Source organism: Stigmatopora argus, chromosome 7, assembly GCF_051989625.1.
Source record: "Stigmatopora argus isolate UIUO_Sarg chromosome 7, RoL_Sarg_1.0, whole genome shotgun sequence".
Lineage (NCBI taxonomy): Eukaryota > Metazoa > Chordata > Actinopteri > Syngnathiformes > Syngnathidae > Stigmatopora > Stigmatopora argus.
Window position 1 is genome coordinate 15,017,224 of NC_135393.1, and position 20,676 is coordinate 15,037,899.

General features: G+C 43.6%; 5 protein-coding genes across 9 annotated transcripts; all 5 read left to right on the plus strand.

The window, feature by feature from the left end:
* Nucleotides 1-123: 123 nt before the first annotated feature.
* Nucleotides 124-2,481, plus strand: LOC144077129 (uncharacterized). The gene is made up of 4 exons (XM_077604629.1): nt 124-343; nt 950-1,068; nt 1,146-1,169; nt 1,264-2,481. The coding sequence occupies exons 2-4, from the start codon at nt 950-952 to the stop codon at nt 2,306-2,308; spliced, it is 1,188 nt and encodes a 395-aa protein (XP_077460755.1). The 5' UTR covers nt 124-343; the 3' UTR covers nt 2,309-2,481.
* A 1,613-nt stretch (nt 2,482-4,094) lies between these two features.
* Nucleotides 4,095-8,198, plus strand: LOC144077128 (uncharacterized). Of its 3 annotated transcripts, XM_077604628.1 has the most exons (6): nt 4,378-4,896; nt 4,974-4,988; nt 5,083-5,426; nt 7,650-7,765; nt 7,842-7,859; nt 7,951-8,198. In XM_077604628.1, the coding sequence occupies exons 1-6, from the start codon at nt 4,766-4,768 to the stop codon at nt 8,077-8,079; spliced, it is 753 nt and encodes a 250-aa protein (XP_077460754.1). In that variant the 5' UTR covers nt 4,378-4,765; the 3' UTR covers nt 8,080-8,198. The 3 variants fall into 3 exon arrangements, with proteins under 3 accessions (XP_077460753.1, XP_077460754.1, XP_077460752.1); XM_077604627.1 differs by lacking the exons at nt 7,650-7,765; nt 7,842-7,859; nt 7,951-8,198 and adding an exon at nt 4,095-4,123 and having other exon boundaries at nt 4,757-4,896; nt 5,083-6,328; XM_077604626.1 differs by lacking the exons at nt 7,650-7,765; nt 7,842-7,859; nt 7,951-8,198 and having other exon boundaries at nt 4,566-4,896; nt 5,083-6,328.
* A 1,626-nt stretch (nt 8,199-9,824) lies between these two features.
* Nucleotides 9,825-12,328, plus strand: commd1 (copper metabolism (Murr1) domain containing 1). The gene is made up of 3 exons (XM_077605490.1): nt 9,825-10,037; nt 10,672-10,968; nt 12,003-12,328. Exons 1-3 carry the CDS (start codon nt 9,861-9,863, stop codon nt 12,108-12,110), a joined length of 582 nt encoding a protein of 193 aa, XP_077461616.1. The 5' UTR covers nt 9,825-9,860; the 3' UTR covers nt 12,111-12,328.
* A 1,342-nt stretch (nt 12,329-13,670) lies between these two features.
* Nucleotides 13,671-15,381, plus strand: b3gnt2a (UDP-GlcNAc:betaGal beta-1,3-N-acetylglucosaminyltransferase 2a). The gene is made up of 2 exons (XM_077605661.1): nt 13,671-14,028; nt 14,372-15,381. The coding sequence occupies exons 1-2, from the start codon at nt 13,675-13,677 to the stop codon at nt 15,242-15,244; spliced, it is 1,227 nt and encodes a 408-aa protein (XP_077461787.1). The 5' UTR covers nt 13,671-13,674; the 3' UTR covers nt 15,245-15,381.
* A 464-nt stretch (nt 15,382-15,845) lies between these two features.
* Nucleotides 15,846-20,619, plus strand: LOC144077340 (uncharacterized). Of its 3 annotated transcripts, none has more exons than XM_077605003.1 (11): nt 15,846-16,027; nt 16,106-16,136; nt 16,902-17,428; nt 17,759-18,056; nt 18,530-18,571; nt 18,650-18,750; nt 18,820-18,881; nt 19,012-19,172; nt 19,493-19,648; nt 19,737-19,987; nt 20,113-20,619. In XM_077605003.1, the coding sequence occupies exons 1-11, from the start codon at nt 15,932-15,934 to the stop codon at nt 20,206-20,208; spliced, it is 1,821 nt and encodes a 606-aa protein (XP_077461129.1). In that variant the 5' UTR covers nt 15,846-15,931; the 3' UTR covers nt 20,209-20,619. The 3 variants fall into 3 exon arrangements, with proteins under 3 accessions (XP_077461129.1, XP_077461131.1, XP_077461130.1); XM_077605004.1 differs by having other exon boundaries at nt 15,847-16,027; nt 19,737-19,984; XM_077605005.1 differs by lacking the exon at nt 19,493-19,648.
* The last annotated feature ends 57 nt before the right edge of the window (nt 20,620-20,676 follow it).

Genomic DNA, 20,676 nt, shown 5'->3' on the forward strand with positions numbered 1-20,676 from the left:
CAGGATTTTCTCTTTTCTCTAAATTCTTAATACACCTTAATTTTGCTCCAAATTGTCTTTTCAAAAAGTACAAATTATAATAACAATTTGCATGTTTGTGTTTAAAAGTTTTTTGTTGTTGTTCCTCTGACAGCTTCTTTGTCAATTAATTATCTTGACGTTTCATCTGCAAATCATCGTGACTTGGCTCTCATTCGCACGCGTTCTTTGGACCGCACGGAAGAATCATTTTTTTCATTTCTGCTTTGATACAAGATATGCTAATGCATGCTAATGAGTTAGCCCATGTTATTTATTTGGCTCCATTTCCTGTTTCATATACAAGACGTCTTCGCTCTGTTAGGTAAAATCCTTCTCTTCAAAATGAATGATTACATGCTAATTCTTTATTCACGTTTTATTAGATTGGATTTTTTTCCCATTCATTTGCTTAGTTGAAGCTAAATTTTCATGATTCATCTTTCATGCATTTTCGTGTGTAGTAAATTGTCTTCAGGTGTGCTTAATTATTCATTTTGTTATGGCGGTCCATTTTCTTTTTTGGTGTTTATTGAGATTTGTGTGTGTTAATTCTCTTTGTTAAAGCAGCTGAAGGTTAGAAATGAAAAATGTTTAAAAATTTGAACAATTCAATTCAAACTAATTATACAATTTCAATTATTTACATTTTGCTGTAGGACTTTTATTTTTTGTTTCGCTTGGTCATAGCACATAGTTTGTCTCTTCGGCTGCTATTGACGAAAATAGACGTCCAACTTATTTTAACTCTGAGTTGAAATAAATAGGTGTTTTCAATGTCAATTTCCATTTTTTAATTATTATTTTTTAAACTAAATACCACAATACATTGAGCTAGCTTTTGATAAGGTGACCACAATCCCCAAAAGGGTTCAAACTCGAATAGTGGGCTGCCTATAAAACGTCCACCCATACTTTTGTACGTGTCCAGATGGCAAAGATGCCTTGGCGTCTGCTGCTGCTGCTCTTGGCGGCGACGGCGACGGGAAGGTGCAACCCGACCATCGCTCCGAATGACTTAGCGACGCTGGTGGCGCTCATTCGCAACAAGTACGTGGGTTTTGCTTCCAGGAACAACTGGTAGACTTTGTCGCTGCTTTGACCTCCACATTTTTTTGTCTCTGCAGGTTGGACAGTCAAATAAAGATAAAGTAAGTAGAAGAAGATCACCAATTTGCGGGTGTTAGGACACTGACGCCAACATTGTTTGAAAATATCAAAAGTTAAATTGCGTGTTTCCTCTAGCGGAAGGCTTCCCATGTTCAGTCTGGCTGTCAACATCCCGCGCGGCCCAGGATTCGACACGTACGATCCCAACCGAGTGAACTTGGACGCCGTGGAGAAAGCCGTGCTGGATTGCGAAGTCCACGTTAATGACAACGTGGTGGCCGCCACCCTTCTCAAGTGGCCCTATTTGATGGACTACTGTCCCGACAGCCAGGTGCTGTGGGAAGATGTTGTGAGTAACTGTAGGCAAGTTTGCGCGAAAAAGTGGCCAAATTCTGGGCACACCGAAGCTAAAATAACGTGGCGATACGTGCAAGAAAACTGCTCAAATGCTGTGAAAGACCACGCGGCAGATCACGCCGAGTACCGGGTTCTGAAGAAGTTCCAGAGCTGGGCCGAGGATAAGGACAAGTCGGGCCTGTTGCTATTCTACGTCTACGCGTCACCCTGCATCGACCAATGCACCGTCAAAAATCACGCGCGGAGCATCCTGAAATTGGCACAGGCCATCACGGTATGGAAGAAGTACGCCGTGGTCTTCTCGAAAGTTTTCAAGCCCAAGAAAGAATTGGAAGATTACCCATCAGAGAGGAAGCTCGCCCTCCAGCGTCTGGGGGAGTCTGTGGGTGGTCTCCGAAACGTATTCCGATGCAACTGGATCAAACACATGATGGTCTGCCAGAGCTGTTCTTCTGGCGGCAAGGTCACGCGTTGGTGTTATGATGACAGCGTCCAACCGAGCGACTCCCAAACTTTGCCTGGACGTAACGAGCGAAACCGGGGAAAAAGGAGCCTTGGGAAGCGCCGGGGGGAAAACCACACGTCCGCTGTCGCCCCCCGGGTGCCATCGCGGGTCAAAGCCACATCGACGAGTCAAAACGGCCATTTCGGCCAAGGTGAAGAAGCCACGAGCGACTGGGAAGACATGGTCCCAGGTTCACCGGCATGGGGGAGCGTCCAGGAAAGAGGGGAGGGGCAAAAGCAAGAAGGCCAGCGAGCAAATGAGGAGGGCAAGAAAAAACGTAGCCAGAGCCCAGTACCCCTTCAGAGGGGGGCTGGATGAATGCAGCTCAGTCCCGTCGCAGGGAGTCAACCCAGAAGGCGGGGCAGGTGGGGGGGGTTGACGACAGGCAACGTCATTAGTGAGGCATTTTGCGTCAAGATTCCTTAGCTTTTTTTTGTGTTAAATGCTAAGCTAGCTTTGCTGATGTATCAAATAGCAATAAAGCTTTCAAATATTCTGCTTCATTCCTGTTCTATTTTTTTTTGTATTCACTCCAACTATTTCCACTAAAGGTTTCATAAGAAATGACGATATAATATTATATTAATATAGAGGAAGATTTTTGATAGTTATTTCAAGAATAAAACAAAACATGTTTTAACACAATATGAAAGGGAGGTATGCTTAGCCACTAATTATAATATAATATGCGATAATTACTATTATGATTTCAAAAAATACAAAAAAAATAGGAATTACTCAGTAAAACCTTAAATATCAACTTTATTTCATCCAGTTGTGTAGAAAAACACATGAAAGAAATATATTTTGGAACAAGTATACATTCATGTGTTAGCTTTCCAAGTCATTTCAAGGCGTTTGACCAAGAGAAACAAAAACAGCAACTCCCACAATGCCGTGCGCCATGAGCAAGCTTGTGCTTCATTTCACTCCTTTTGGGCATACTGAGTTTCTAATCATTATTTTGACTATTTTTGTTGTTTCGCTGTCTATCATTGGTATTGTCCGATTTGCTGGTGGTGCAGAATCCGGCCGTGACCAAGAACATCGCCTTCAATGACATCCTGGCCGACCACGACGACCAGGAGGTGGTGCTGTTTAACCGCAGCATGCTGCCCGCCACGCTCCAGCTGGCCTTTACGCACCAGAACATCCAGTGGGCCTTCAAGAACCTGACGCCGCACGCCAGCCACTATCCCAGGGTACGCGGGTTCGGAACAGGCTGACGTGGGACCCGAAGTGCCGTCAACGGCGCCGTCTTTGCCCTCCGCAGACATGCGAGAAGAGGAAGTGGAAGTGGAGGACGTCAAGCGGTTCAAGAAAACCACCAGCAGCTGCTACCTGAGATGTCTGGACGGTCATTAGTACTAGATTTTTTTGATTGGGGTAAAATATTGCTGAACACAAATGAATTGTGATTCAGCTATTCTAACGGACAACATTAGGGCTGCTGAAGGGAAAAAATATTAATTATTATTAATTAATTATTAAGATAATGAAGTCAGGATTCTGACTTTAGAGTCGTAGTTTTGCCCAAATCTCAGAATCCAAACAATGAAGTCAGAGTTCTGATTTTTTTCAAAATTCTGTGAAAAGTCAGAATACAGACTTTGAAGTCAAAATCGTGGACAGATTTTTTTTCTTTTCTTTTATCTTCTGTAGATTTGAGCAAATATCCTACTATTCAAAGGACTGAACATAGAAGTGGCCCATTTTTATCTATTTATCTTGGGCTACCCATTAAAAAAAACTTATGTGGAATACAAGACTGGAACAACATAGTGACTCGGTAACATGTGAAGAAAACTATAGTTACTATATAGAAAAATTGTGATCTGTTTTTGGATTCCTCACCCAGAATTAGTATCTTAGCAACAATCAGTAATTAGTAACAAACAGCATTCAATGTGTCCCATCAAAGCGTAGCTTGCGTTTTGACGTCGAGTATGTTACGTGCAAATCATCGTGACTTGGCTCTCTTTTGCACGCATTCTTTCGACCGCACGGAAGATTGAAACATTTTTCTATTTCTGCTTTGATACAAGATATGCTAATGCATGCTAATGAGTTAGCCCATGTTATTTATTTGGCTCCATTTCCTGTTTCATATACAAGACGTCTTCGCTCTCTTAGGTAAATAAGTCAAATCCTTCATTCCAAAATGAACGATTACATGCTAATTCTTTATTCTCGTTTTATTAAATCCTATTTTTTCCATTCATTTTCTTATTTGAAGCTAAATTTTCATGATTTCCATAGATGTGTTATTGTGTCATGCATTTTCATGTGTCCATGTGTTGTAAATTGTCTACAGGTGTGCTTAATTATTCATTTTGTTATAGCTGTACATTTTCTTTTTTGGTGTTTATTGAGATTTGTGTGTGTTAAATCTCTTTGTTAAAGCAGCTGAAGGTTAGAAATGAAAAATATGTTTAAAAATTTGAACAATTCAAACTAAATGTAATACATTTAAAAAAAATTCAATTATTTACATTTTGCTGTAGGAATTTGATTTTTTGTTTCGCTTGGTCATAGCACGGTTTGTCTCTTTGGCTGCAATTGACGAAAATTGACGTCCAACTTATTTTAACTCTGAGTTGAAAGAAATGGGTGTTTTCAATGTCAATTTTCAATTATTATTATTTTACTAAATACCACAATACATTGAGCTAGCTTTTCATTAGGTGACCACAGTCCCTAAAAGGGTTCAAACTTGAATTGTGGGCTACCTATAAAACGTCCACCCATACTTTTGGACGTGTCCAGATAGCAAAGATGCCTTGGCGTCTGCTGCTGCTGCTGCTGTTCTTTGCGGCAAAGGCGACGGGACAGTCAGTGACGGCAAGGTGCAACGCGACCATCGCTCCGAACGACTTGGCGACGCTGGTGACAAGCATTCTTGACAAGTACGTGGGTTTCGCTTCCAGGAACAACTAGTAGACTTTGTCGCTGCTTTGACCGCCACATTTTTTTGTCTCTGCAGGTTGGGCAGTCAAAGGTAAGTAAAAGAAGATCACCAATTTGCAGGCGTTAGGACACTGACGCCGACATTGTTTGAAAATATCCAAAGTTAAATTGCGTGTTTCCTCTAGCGGAAGGCTTCCCATGTTCAGTCTGGCTGTCAACATCCCGTGCGACCCAATATCCAACACGTACGATCCCAACCGAGTGAACTTGGACGGCGTGAAGAAAGCCTTGCTAGATTGCGAAGTCGACTCTAACCGCGACGTGGTGGCCGCCACCCTTCTCAAGTGGGACAACGTTCTGAAATACTGTCCCGACGCCCTGGTGCCGTGGGAAGATGTTCTGATAAACTGTAAGAAAGATCACATAACGTGGCGATACGTGGAAAAACACTGCCCAGAGGCCGTGAAAGACCACGCGGCAGATCACGCCGAGTACCGGGTTCTGGAGAGGTTCCAGAGCTGGGCCGAGGGTAAGGACAAGTCGGGCCTGTTGCTATTCTACGTCTATGCGTCACCTTGCACCGACCAATGCACCCACAAAAATCACGCGCGGAGCATCCTGAGCTTGGTGAAGGCCATCACGGGATGGGAGAAGCACGCCATGGTCTTCTCGAAAATTTTCAAGCCCAAGAATTCCCGATCAAATGCTTTCACCGCTGAAAAGAGGAAGTCCCCATTAAAGAGGAGGAAGTCCCCATTGGAGAGGAGGAAGTCCGCATTAACGAGGAGGAAGTCCCCATTAGAGAGGAGGAAGTCCCCATTAGAGAGGAGGAAGTCCGCCCTCAAGCGTCTGGGGATGTCTCTGGGTGGTCTCCAAAACTTATTCCGGTGCGACGAGATCACAAACAACGGGAAGAGGGTCTGCCATAGCTGTTCTTCTGGCGGCGATGTCACGCCTTTGTGTTATGACTACAACGTCCAAATTTCGCTTGGGGGTAACAAGCGAAATTGGGTAAAAGGAGCCTCGGGAAGCGCCGGGGAAAAAAACACGCGTGCACTGTCGCCCCTTAGGTACCACCGTGCGTCAAAGCGATTCAAAGCGGACATTTCGGATCGGGAAAGAGGGCCGAGTGAGCGCCGGAAAGGAAGGGAGCGGGAGAAGCATGAAAGGCAGCGAGCACCAGTGGGGGGCCGGATGAATGCAGCTCAGTCCCGTCGCAGGGAGTCATCCCAGAAGGCGGGGCGGGAGGGCAGGTGGGCGCGGGAGGGCAGGTGGCCGCGGGAGTCGTAGGCGGGGACTTGGACGGGGTTGACGACAGGCAACGTCATGAGTGAGGCATTTTGCGTCAAGCTTCCTTAGCTTCTTTTGTGTGCTAAATGCTAAGCTAGCTTTGCTGATGTATCAAATAGCAATAAAGCTTTCAAATATTCTGCTTCATTCCTGTTCTAGTTTTTTGTATTCACTCCAACTATTTCCACTAAAGGTTTCATAAGAAATGACGATATAATTTTATATTAGTATAGAGTAAGATTTGCGATAGTTATTTCAAGAATAAAACAAAACATGTTTTAACACAATATGAAAGCGAGGTGTGGTTAGCATTAATTATAATATAATATGCGATAATTACTGTTATGATTTTAAAAAAATACAAAAAAATGAGGAATTAATCAATAAAACCTTAAATATCAATTTTATTTCATCCATTTGTGTAAAAAAAAACACGTGAAAGAAATATATTTTGGAACAAGTACGTTCATGTGTTAGCTTTTCAAGTCATTTCAAGGCGTTCGACCAAGAGAAACAAAAACAGCAACTGAAGACTATGACATATTTTAATAAAATATGTCATAGTCTTCAGAAACAAACAGCATTCAATGTCCCATCGAGGCGTAGCTTGCGTTTTGATGTCGAGTATTTTACGTGCAAATCATCGTGACTTGGCTCTCTTTCGCACGCATTCTTTTGACCGCACGGAAGATGAAAACATTTTTCTACTTCTGCTTTGATAAAAGATATGCTAATGCATGCTAATGAGTTAGCCCATGTTCCTTATTTGACTCCATTTCCTGTTTCATACACGACGTCTTCGCATTGTTAGGTAAAGTCCTTCTCTTCAAAATGAATGATTACATGCTAATTCTTTATTCACGTTTTATTAAATCCTATTTTTTTCCATTCATTTTCTTATTTGAAGCTAAATTTTCATGATTTCCATAGATTTGTTATTGTGTCATGCATTTTCATGTGTCCATGTGTTGTAAATTGTCTACAGGTGTGTTTAATTATTTATTTTGTTATGGCTGTGCATTTTCTTTTTTGGTGTTTATTGAGATTTTTGTGTTAATTCTCATTGTTAATGGTTAGAAATAAGAAATATGTTGAAAAAAATTGAAAAATTCTATTCAAACTAATTGTAATAAATTGAAAAAAATGTCAATTACTTACATTTTGCTTTAGGAATTTTATTTTTTGTTTCGCTTGGTCATAGCACAGTTTGTCTCTTCGGCTGCCATTGACGGAAATTGACGTCCAACTTATTTGAACTCTGAATTTGAAGTAAATTGGACGTCTTTTGCCGTTAGTAGGTGTTTTCAATGTCAATTTCCATTTTTTTAAATTTATTTTTTAAATTAAATACCACAATACATTGAGCTAGCTTTTGATGAGGTGACCACAATCCCTAAAAGGGTTCAAACTCGAATAGTGGGCTGCCTATAAAACGTCCACCCATACTTTTGTACGTGTCCAGATGGCAAAGATGCCTTGGCGTCTGCTGCTGCTGCTCTTGGCGGCGACGGCGACGGGAAGGACGGCAACCATCGCTACGAACGACATAGCGACGCTGGTGACGCCCATTCTCAAAAAGTATGTGGGTTTCGCTTCCGGGAACAACTGGTAGACTTTGTCGCTGCTTTGACCACCACATTTTTTGTCTCTGCAGGTTGAACCGTCAAATAGGGTAAGTAGAAGATCACCAATTTGCGGGCATTAGGACACTGATGCCGACATTGTTTGAAAATATCAAAAGTTAAATTGCGTGTTTCCTCTAGCCGAACGCTTCCCATGTTCAGTCTGGCTGTCAACATCCCGCGCGACGCAATATCCGACACGTACGATCCCAGCCAAGTGGACTTGGACGGCGCGAAGAAAGCAATGTTGAATTGCGAAGTCTTCTCTAACCGTGACGTGGTGGCCGCCATCGTTCTCAATTTGGAAAAAGCGCTGAATTACTGTCCCAACGCCCGGGTGCCGTGGGAAGATGTTGTTAGTAAGTGTAGGGAAGTTTGCGCGAAAAAGTACCCAAATTCTAGGCACACCGAAGCTAAAATAACGTGGCGATACGTGCAAGAAAACTGCCCAAATGCCGTGAAAGGCCACGCGGCAGATCACGCCGAGTACCGGGTTCTGAAGGAGTTCAACGAATGGGCCAAGAATAAGGACAAGTCGGGCTTTTTGCTATTCTACGTCTACGCGTCACCCTGCACTGACCAATGCACCGCCGAAAAGCACGCGCGGAGCATCCTGAGCTTGACGAAGGCCATCACGGAATGGGATAATTACGCCGTGGTCTTCTCGCAAGTTTTCGCGCCCAAGAATTCCCGATCAAATGCTTTCACCGCTGAAGAGAAGAAGTCCGCCCTCGAGCGTCTGGGGAACTCTCTGGGCCAAGGTGGTCTCCAAAACGTATTCCGATGTGACAGGATCACAAACAACGGGAACATGGTCTGCCATAGCTGTTCTTCTGACAACGAGGTCACGCCTTGGTGTTATGAGAAAAACGACAAACCGAGCGACTGCCAAACTTTGCCTGGACGTAACCAGCGAAACCGGGGAAAAAGGAGCCTCGGGAAGCGCCGGGGGGAAAACCTCGCGTGCGCTTTCGCCCCCCGGGTGCCACCGTGGGTCAAAGCCACGCCGACGAGTCAAAACGGCCATTTCGGCCAAGGTGAAGAAGCCACGAGCGACTGGGAAGACATGGTCCCGGGTCCACCGGCATGGGGGAGCGTTCGGGAAAGAGGGCCGAGCGAGCGCCGCAAAGGAAGGGAGGGGCAAAAGCAGGAAGGCCAGCGAGCAAGTGTGGAGGGCAAGAAAAAACGTAGCCAAGGCGCCAAAGCTCCAGGACGGCGGCCTCGTGGGAAGGCCGGCACGCCTCGCCGTCAGCCCGGCGCATCTCGGGCTCGGGGCAGTGCCCCTCCAAAGGGGGGCCGGATGAATGCAGCTCAGTCCCGTCGCGGGCGTGGCGGCGCCCCCCGCGGACGATGGAGTCAACCCAGAAGGTGGGGCGGGAGGGTAGGTGGGCGCGGGAGGGCAGGTGGGCGCGGGAGGGCAGGTGGGCGCGGGAGTCGTAGGCGGGGACGTGGACGGGGTTGACGACAGGCAACGTCATGAGTGAGGCATTTTGCGTCAAGCTTCCTTAGCTTTTTTTTGTTGCTAATTGCTAAGTTAGCTTTGCCGATGTATCAAATAGCAATAAAGCTTTCAAATATTCTGCTTCATTCCTGTTCTATTGTTTTGTATTCACTCCAACTATTTCCACTTAAGGTTTCATAAGAAATGACGATATGATATTATATTAATATAGAGTAAGATTTGTGATAGTTATTTCAAGAATAAAACAAAACATGTTTTCACACAATATGAAAGCGAGGTGTGGTTAGCACGTCCACCTAAGCCACACTCACCAAAATCTAATTATAACATAATATGGGATAATTATTATTATGATTTTAAAAAATACAAAAAAATGGTTAATTACTCTGTAAAACCTTAAATGTCAACTTTGGGACAAATGACAAAAAAATATTTCATTCACGTGAAAGAAATATATTTTGGAACAAGTACGTTCATGTGTTAGCTTTTTACGCACGTCATTTCAAGGCGTTCGACCAAGAGAAACAAAAACAGCAACTCCCATAATGCCGTGCGCCATGAGCAACAACTTGGAGTCACGTGAGCCAAGATGGCGGAAGCGGAGGCAGGCAAGAGTTCGTTGGTTTCTCTGCTCAATGGCATCGCTCAGCAAATATTCTACCAAAACGGCGACGTGACAGAGGATCTCCTGAAAAGTCAACTTTATCCACAATCCACACAGCAACAATTCAATGTTTTGTACGAGAAAATGAAGGCGCTTCTTAAGGTTAGACAACCCCAATTCTTCTCTAATTCAAGCAAAACAAAACAAAATAGTTTTACAAACTGAAGGCCGTTTGACAAGCTTGTGCTACATTTCACTCCTTTTGGGCATACTGAGTTTATAATCGTTATTTTGACTATTTTTGTTGTTTAACTGTCTATCATTGGTATTGTCCGATTTGAATTTTTGGTGTGTTTGTTAATTATCTTTTTGCTATTCCACAATAAAGCTCACAAAACAATGCCCACAATGAGTAATACGAATCCGAAAAATATATTAATAATTCTAAATAATGAAAAAAAACGTCTATTTGTTAATTTCTTTTGCCATTTATCCAAAACAAAGCACTCCAGTCAAAACAAGTCCACACAATGAGTCATAAAAAAAATCTACAAATATAAATAATTAGAATATAATGAAAAAAAATATGAATACAAATGCATTGTAAAAGAGAAGAACAATTTTGTTGACCTCACATAGCTTAAGCACAACAGGCACTCCAATCCCGTGGGCCGTATCGAGCCCCCTAGCGGCCACTTTTGACACCGACATGTCGTAAGCGTTAAAAACAAAAATGTTATCAATGTGAGAAACGCTGTCAGTAAAATGACTTGGAATTTTGCTTTGGTCCCCGCAGTCCGTTGCCACGGCCGACATGGACCACGCCCAACTGGAGGCCTTCCTCACGGCGCAGACCCTCAAGCAGGGGGCAGGCGCCATCACTCCGGAGCAGGCCGCCGCCCTGGCCCGTTTCTGGAAAAGTCAGCGCCGGCGCGTGCGGGACAGCCTCTTGGCGGAAAGCCGCTGGGAGCCCGCCCTCAAGGGCGTGTCTTGGAGAGTGGACCTGCAGACGGCGGTCGCCCGCGGAGGGCCGCCGCCCTCCACGCCCGCCGCGCCCGTCGCCCTGCTGGAGTTGGAGCTGGGCAGCGGCCAGGTGAGTTTGACTTGGCCTTTGATTTTTAAAACCGTATCATCAGCATTGACTTTCATTTTATGTATTTATATGATGTATATGTACTATTTATATAACCCTTTGACTGCAAAATTTAAAAAGTCTCAAATCAGCTGTTCAAATGTAAACAAAAGACGAATGTGAAACAGCTAATGTTGGTATATTTGGATGCAAAATGTTCTCCACAACATAAAAAAAATCAAATATCAGTAAAATGCTATTTTTGGGTAGCATAAACAAAACAGGAATGCGGATGAACATTTTGCTGGCATTTTTTTGGCTTTTAAACTCCAAAAAGTTTGCAATTTCCCCAAAAAAATATTCATAATAAATATATGAATGATCTCAGGAAGCTAATGTTGGTATATTTGGATGCAAAATGTTCCCCACAACATAAAAAAAATCATATGATATCAGTAAAATGCAATTTTTGGGTAGCATTAACAAAAGATGAATGCGGATGAAAATATTGCTGGTATTTTGGGGGCTTTTAAACTCCAAAAAGTTTGCAATTTTCCCCCAAAAATATTCATAATAAATATATGAATGATCTCAGGAAGCTAATGTTGGTATATCTGGATGGCAAATGCTCTCCGCAACCTAAAAAAAAATCATATAATATAATTAAAATGCAATTTTTGGGTAGCATAAATTCTCCCAGCATTGGGCACCCAAAGGGTTAAAAGCTTCATCAATATTGATGTTGATTGGATTGGTGTTTTTATTTCTACATTTTCAAATGGATGTATTGACATACTTAAAATAAAAATAAAAATACATTAAAAAATTACATGTTTGATGGATGGATTTAAAATACTGTTGGATGTTTGGTAAAAAAATCAAAAATATTGTTAGCACATGCTGTGTAAATTTTTCATTTGCTTGGGAAATAAATAGGATTTTTAGCAAAAAAATTTCTAAATATGCTTTAAACAAATTACGTTGAAATATTAAACGCATCAACTTGGATGGAACTTAATAGCACCTCTATGTTTCCCCCATCTTTTGTCTTCCAGGAGTCGGACTTTGTTTGCGTAGAGATGGACGACCACAACGTACAATACGTCCTAAACAAGATGGCCGACATCCAGGCTGCCATCGAGGCCATCGTCCAGCGCACGTGACGCCCGCGGAGAGGCAGGAAGTTGGATAAGTGAAGGTGAAGGTGGGACCAGTGCTTGGAGACGCCAACATGGCTGCCAAACCGGAACGTTCCGTAGATTTGCTGGCAAGATGAGACTTTTTTTGGAGAGACAAATTTCTGGACCAAACTTGCTGATTGGTCTCTGTGTCAGCTTCAAGGGTTATCATGCGTCATAATAAACACGTTGTTATTTCAGCATGAATGACTTTTTCCCGCTTAACCCTTTCGTGCACAAATTATGATTTTCTTTTTTATTTTTTTTATTTATTTTTAACCCCTATAGAGCACTCATTTTATTGTTTTCCATTGACGGCAGTAGGCGTCCAATCAATTTTGACTGGCACTAAAATGGTTAAAATGGTTTAATTTAATTAGACGTCTATCACTATTAATGGCATGCAAAGAGTTAAATACTATATAAAAAAATTGGAGCTCCAACTCTATTTTTAAAATACATTTTTGCTAAGATTGTACTAATTCACATGTATTATTAAAAATAACAAGATAGGAATTGGAAAAAAAGGCTAATTCAGTCTTTTTAATGATCAAAAATAGTCACTTCCTCTTTAAACGTAATCTTACGTTGTAAAAAAAAAAAGCTTTTTTAAAATGACCAGTCATTTGATCTATATACTGCTAAAATGCTTCATTGTCGAACGCAAAATCCTTTGTTAAATGTTTGGATGCAGCCGCCTTGAAGATCTTAAATTTCCTTGGTTTGAAAGTGTTTCACATAGATGGCAGATTACCTGGCAAGCACGTCCTCTCTTCTCCAGTTATATAGTTATGGTTCTTTTTCTTTCAGACTCGGGTTGGTTCGCGGGCCGCGTTAACGTCAACTCGCTTTCATGTGGGCCGGACCATTTTAGATAAACTTAGATAGACTCTTTATAAATGGATTAAAAGAACTGGAATTAAAATCCCGGAATATTCAGTTTTTTATAGACCTAAAACAATGTTTACTTCAGCTTTTTTTTAATACATTTTTAGATTTTACAAAATGATTTTTGAACTAAAAACACAGAAAAAATTGATTAAAAATTTACAATCATTGATTTAAAAGGGGGAAAATCAGGAAATTTAACATACATCTATGCTCTTCATTTGAATTTGATCCTAAAACAGAAAGTCGGCACTCATGATTTACTTTCCCGGGCCACACAAAATGATGCGGCGGGCCAGATTTGGCCCCCGGGCCTTCATTTTGACACGTGTTCTATAGCGTCCACTTTTGAATAGCGGTTCACTGTCTATGAAAGGGTTAACACATTTTTTTCTATACTTGTTAGCATTGAACACCCGAAATTGTCAAATCATGTCAATCATGGCAGCGTGTTTTTCCAAACAGAAACCCATTCAGTCGCGTTAGCTACTTTCCCATCACGCCGTTTGCGCTAATCATCAGCATGGTGCCTTTAGCGTCAGGCGGGCTTCCTGATTGGAAGCGTGTGATTCCTTGTTGAGCCATTGCCAGGCCAACCCCTAAAATGCCATTCTTCAAGTCTTTCTGCCCAAATGTGGAGCACACGCGAGAGGACTTCACCATGTTCCCGAATGTTCCCGTGTTGCCCGAGCTGGGGAAAAAAGCCGAAAGCCCTTCCGGAACTCCCGCGGCGTTCCCGCAGTTTATTCAGGTGCAGCTGGGCGTCAACTTGGCGGTCTTAGCGAGAAGGACTGGCTGTTTGCCGTGCGCGCTGCTTCTGCTCAACGTGTTGGTTTGCTGCATCGTGGTGGTTCTGAGCTGGAAGGTCCGCCAGGACCGGAGTAGACTCCTCCCATTGGTTCCGGTGCCACCCGTGAGACAGTCGGGGCCGTCCTTCTGGAACTATGAGCAGCGCCGCTTGGACTTGAGCGGGCCTCGGGACTCGTGTGAAGCCGACCGCGGAGTTGTCACGCAGGTGATTTGAACTCTACGTGGTTGGGCTGGTTGAGTGGTGCCTCTACTTACAAATTTTGTTTCTACTTACAAATTTTGTTTCTACTTACACATTTTGTTTCTACTTACACATTTGCCTCTACTTACACATTTGCCTCTACTTACACATTTGCCTCTACTTACAAATTTTGCCTCTACTTACAAATTTTGTTTCTACTTACAAATTTTGTTTCTACTTACAAATTTTTCAGGTTACAAAACCATTTGATATGCAAATGACTGTTTCTATGTCAATTTAGTTAGCATGAACGTGTCCCGTGAACCAAACTGAGTTGGACGCCCCCCCCGATTAAATCTCTCGGCAGGTCTGGGACTACAACACGCTGCCCCGCCCCCTCCAGGACTTCCTGCTCTACATGCACTGCAGGGAATCCAACGTGCTTCACGCTCCAGGTCCGGGGTGCCGACGAGCAGATCTTTTCCTGCTGATGGCCGTCAAGTCTCTGGTGCCGCATTTCGTCCGGCGGCAGGCCATCCGGCAGACGTGGGGTCGCGCCGGCCGCCTCGCCAACCGCACGGTAGCCACCGTCTTCCTTCTGGGACAGACGCCGGCCGAGGACCACCACCCGGATTTACGAGGGATGCTAGCCCGAGAGGCCCAGCTTCACGGGGATCTTCTCCAATGGGAGTTCAGGGACACGCCCCTCAACTTGAGTCTGAAGGAGGCGCTCTTCCTACGCTGGTTCCACCGCAACTGCTCGCGGACTCGCTTCGTTTTCGAGGCCCGCGACGACACCTTCGTCCACACACTCAAAATTTTGGACTTCCTGGAGACGTGGGCCCGCGCCGGCAGCGACTCACTGTTTAGCGGTAACGTCATCGGCAACGGACGGCCACCCGTAGACCCGACACGCCCCGATTTCGTCCCGCCGAGCGTGTTCACGGGAGCGTATCCACCGTACGCCGTGTCCGGGGAATTCCTACTTTCCGGGGAGGTGGCATTACGTCTTCACCAAGTCTCGCGGTACGTCCTCCTTTTCCCGGTCCACGACGTCTACACGGGTCTGTGTCTCCACAAGCTAGGTCTGGTCCCACAGAAAAATGCAGGTTTTGCCAAGCGCCCCGTAAACGACGACTACGAAGACGAGCAGGAAGTGAACAGTAAACTGATGGTGGTTAGCGGTTGCACGCCGCAAGAGATGCTAAGGATGTGGACCACAGTGGAGATGCGGGACTGACAGGCAACCATACAATCCAGAATACTTGTCATTTTAATAAAGCTACTGTGGTATTAATTAAAAAAAAATGATTCAACAATAGGAAACTCCTATCTCGTATGATGTACCATCAAATAATTAGCATTGTATTTTTGATACTTTCATATTAATACATGACCAAAAACCATAATTTCATGTTTTGACTAAATTTTGTTGTTCATTTGGAAATTCACTTCAATAAAATTAAAGCAAAATGAAAAACACAACATTTCCCGGGTGACCTCCAAACCATATTACTGATTTATTGTTCATTTACTATTCGTATTAATGAGGGTATCGTATTATTAACGGCATTTTAGTATTTCCAAAAAGCTAAGAAAGGTCGATACAGTTCATAAAGGCTACAGTGTTGATAACATCTTATCATTGATAGCTTTCTAATTAAATATGAAATAAAAACCCATGTAAATAACGTTACTTTGTATGCATTAACTGTACTTAATACAACTTGACTTTTTCCTAATTGCGCTCTGGTTCCTCCTGGTGGCAACCTTTTGACATAACAGCCAATCAGCTCGCTGATGAGCCTCAGCTGTACGCAGGTGCACCCGTGGAATGAGCTCCCTCCAAACGACAAGAAGAGGCGACGTCACTTCCGTCTCGACCCTTTCGGTAAATTAAAAAACACAATAAGACAAAACATAATTCATGCAAATGTTTGCTGGCAAAATAGCGACGTTTAAAAGTCACGCGCTGGTGCTGAGCTTCGTGCTCGGACCTTTGTGGACCTCCTGCAAGGCACAAGTAAGGAAACACGAACGCCGTTTTTGACTCAAGTTTGCGTGCAATTGTTCACTGCTCTTTTGTTGTTGTTGTTTTCAGTTGTATGAAGACGAAGCCAAACACAGCCCAGGTCAGTCAAAAATAATTATTTCAAACTTATTTCATGTCATTGACAGTGGTAGAATTCAAGTTTATTTCAACTAGAATCAGCCTTTGACGGCTACAGACGTCCAATTCGTTTTGACTATGTGGGATTCCCGTCTATCGTCATTGTCAGGGAATGAGTTCAAGATGACGAGGAAAAATCGATAAAATGAATTGGTATATTGGGTTATGTAATAAAAAATAAATAAAAATAAAATAAATAAACCTCCCCTAACCCTTAAGAGATGTTAAAAAGTCAACATTTGGGAATTATTCATGCAGGCACATTTCGAAAACTCGATTTCTTTCATATGGTGAAACTAGCATGAATGCTATCACCCTCAAATTTTAGTGACACTGCATTGATTACATTTTGTCATCTAATTATTACCATCATTCAATAGCCTGTGATTTAAAATAATAATAATAATAGAGTACAATTACAATCTGTACAAATGTGATTCCAACAATACTAAGCTCCTTATTCTATGACAAGTATGTTTGTAAGTACCTTACCAATTTTCTTCTTGTCATTTTATGACCTTTTCCTCTTTTTTTTGTAATATGACGCAAAAAGCAGTTTTGGGGTCACACAGACTTCAAACTAAACAACTTATGGTTCACGTTATGTTAAACTGTAGCAACCAAAAGACATGTTTGAATGTTGTAATCTAACAATATGCACTTATGTTTTGGCATATTTTGAGTTTTACTCGTGATTTATCCATTTTTTTTACAATGTTGCGTACAGAAGGCGACGGGGGGACGGCGTTCTTCGCCCTGAGAAGCTGCCACCAAAGTCTGGGTGGTCAAAGCGGCGACTTCTTCTCCCCCGACTATGTTTGCGCCAACCCCCCCTTGTGGTGCAACTGGACCATCCGGGCCCAGACCGGCAAGCGGATCCACCTCAACCTACAGGACCTGACTCCCGACCAGGAATGCCACCTGAAGCGGGACCAGGTGGAGGTGAACGAGGCCGCCGCCGCCCGCCGGGTCCTGCGGGGGTGCTGGCGCGAGGCCTCGTACACGTCCCGGTCCGACACGCTGCACGTGATTCTGCTGATCGGCGGCCGCCCCGCTCAGCAGTACCGAGGATTCTACGCGCGCTACCGTACCTTCGGACCCCTCGTGGCCGACGGGATGGCGGACGTTCGAGACTCGGGGTTCGGACCGATGGTACTGGAGCGAGAGCGCCATCCCACCGCTACGGTGTTTACATCGTTGGATTACTCCGATAAAGCTAGCGATTCGTCTTTGAAGAAAAGTGTTGGCGTTCAGGTGAGTTCTGGGAAAAAAATGACCGTATTTGCCGGGAAAAAAATGACTGAATTGAGGGTACGGCTTATATGCTATTTGATTGGTACTACTGTTACAATCGACATGGGTCTGGATTTCTTGTTTTGAATGGTTTCTGACGTATCTCTTGAATTTGCTCTTAACTTTACCTGTTTTATTTATTTTTTTTAAACACTTTCAGATGCAGATTTAGCCTTTGCTCTTTGATATGGTTCCAGATGTTTTTTTTTTTTTTTTGTCCTGGTTCCGAACTCTGTGGCCTAAAAGTACTTGCTTGAATTTTATTGTAAAAATGAGACCTTTTCCTGTCAGCCTCCCAATTCGCAGGACCCCACGTGGTCTGAGACCACGCTGTCGGACTCCCCATACAAATCCAGCTGGACGGAAAGAGGCACACCCCGAATGCTCTGGGATCTACCCGAGCCCCTTCACCACTTAACTGGCAAGCGCAGGGATGTCCACCAAGCGGATGCCCGACATCTCCCAACTGAAGCAGGAGGAACCAAAATGGAGCCCACCAAAACACCCGTGTCCTCTGAAGAACAGTTGCCTGGGTGGACTCTTTCACATCCTAACAAAATGGAGTCGCTTTCGGACCACCATGGGAAGCGTGAGTACCCTTTTTGCTGAAGGTATACAAATACATTCCAAAAGCTATTTTAATAGTCAAATTGAAAAAAAATATATAACATTTTGGGTGTCTGTACAAACAATCGGATGTCTATCACTGTCTAAAGAAAGCCCTAAAAATCACCATTAACAAATTTCAATTCATTCCATTAGATTATTGGATTTAAAATAAAATACTATGTAATATATAAAACCAAATACTAGAATTTTACAGTTTTCTACATTGATTTCAACATTTAAAAAATCTAACGGAAAAATGACTCAGATTGTAGGCTGGATTTTAGCTTCTTGTGCGGGCCATATTAAATCATAGTTTTCTAATTCGCAGCAGATGTCATTTCAGCATTTTGCTTTCTGCGTTTAGTAGACGTCAAAGAATGCGTAAATGTTGACAGCAGAAAGTTTTTAGTTTAACGTACATGTTTTATTAACACAATTTTGTGTTGGCTGCAGACAACGTCTGGAATGCTTCTCAAGATCTCCATCAGCCTGGTGGTGAGTCCTTTTTTAATTTGGATCAAAACCACTGCAAGTTCTACAAATTTCACGCTCAACCATGTCTTCCTGGGGCAGATCGGCTTTTCGAAGTGTCCTTGGAGGTTCAGATGAGTCAGGACCACAACAGGAGCCAAGACCATTTGGATGAATCGCTCATGAAGTCAATCAAAGCTCTGGTTTGGCCTACGTCTTCTCTTTTTGATTTGGTTTAAATAGTGTCTAATAAATGGCGCCCCGTTCTTCAGGTCCTCCAACATCTTGATGGGCTTCGCATCCCGCTAAACTTGAGCTTCAAAAGAATTAAAAGGTGGGTTCCTCTTGCACTTTGTGGTTGTACGCTAGCACCTTGAGCTCAGGAGTTTCTGGGACCATTTTATATTTGAACGCCATCCCCCTTTGCGACTGGACTGAACTGAAATGGGGAATTTCTTTTCCAGGCTTCGTTTGGGAGAACTTTACATCATGTGGCTGAACGCGGGTCGCGGGGGCACCGAGGTGTACGACGCCGTGCACCGGGGCCTGCGCCAGCTGCTAGGTCGAACGGTGGCACGCGGCGCCAACCCGCGCCACGCCACGGTCGCATCCGTCTCCGTCGGAGGTAATGACAACCCACGGACTGATAAACAGCCTCATGTCATGGCCACCTGGCTTGGACGCATCTCAAAATTTTGATCGCATCGCGGGCGAATTATTCGATCGAAATTTTCATCGTACCTCAAGCATGTCGTAGGTAGAGCTGATCGTAGGTTGAGGTACTACTGTATAGTGATTGTTTTAAATAGTTAATAGCGGAAAAAATCTAAGTAGTGAAGATGGGATAAATGAGGGATTACTGTAGTTCTGTCCAAGGACAACAGTATTCAACTTCCAAACCATAAAACCCACAAAATATTTTTCTTCCCCCTCCCAAAACCTCAGACGTCAACGAATGCGGGACGCAACTGGCTCTGTGCGACGCCAACGCCGACTGCTTGGACCAGTTTGGCTCGTACCGCTGCCGCTGCAAAGACGGCTTCCGGGACGAGTCGCACTTGGGACCGAGGGGGACCGTGTGCGTGGACCCAAAGGCCAAAGGTCACCACGCCAGCTGTGGCCAGCACCACGTCCCCCCGTCCCGGTTTGACTCGTTCTAAATTCACAAATGCGTGCGTTTCTACGGCAGATTGTGACGGGGGCCCGTCGGGGGAGACCAAGGGAGTCTACGTGCTCTTCTTCCTGCTCAGCGCGCTGCTGTTGATTTCAATGACCACGGCGTGCGCGCTTTACCGCCGCCACCGCCGCGGGGCCTTCTTGATCAAAGGCTCGCCTCGGGGCTACGTCGACGACACCTACGCCGGAGCCGGCGACCCGGCCCTCCCGCCGCCCCCGCCGCCGTGCAGGAGCCCGCTGGACCAGTGGCCTCTGCACAAGGTTGTGGTTTTTGGTCCTAAATTGGTGTTGTGCGACTTGAGTTTTCAAATTTGCTGACTGTAATGGCTTAACTGGGTTAAAATGGATTTTAAAATGAAAATCTTTTCTCTGCATCTCTCGTACGGAAGGAGCGATGCGGAAATGTGGATCTTCAGCTTCTCCGCTTCGGCCCGTTGACCCCCTCCGACATCTACACGGACCCGCAAGATGGTGGCAAGAAGTGATGGAGAATCTTTGGGGAGATTACATTTTCTTTTCTTTTGAACCTGCATGTCCTCTTTTTTTTTTTTTTTTCAGAAATTATAATTTATTTTTTCTTTAAGTTTCCCTGTTTCTGCTTTTTAAATTTTTTTTTATAAAGTAACATCCTATCCTCCTTTACATATTTTTTTAAAAACTTTTTTTTTTCTATTTTGTGATTATTTATCTATTTTAGTTTGGCATCTTATTTTTGGAATCTTGTTTTAGAGGAGGTAATTATTTTATTTACATTTTTCTTCACATTTCCTTTTAAATATTTCAATTTAGTTTCCAGATTTGTTTTATTTGATTAGGGATACGTATATAACTGTAAAAATCGCAGTGTTGACCAAACACTTGATAGTTCAAATTAAAAGTTTATGATTTAAAAAAGGGTTATTTGTTAGCAAATCGGTGACATTCTATAAATGCTCAATAAAAATAAAAAAGAA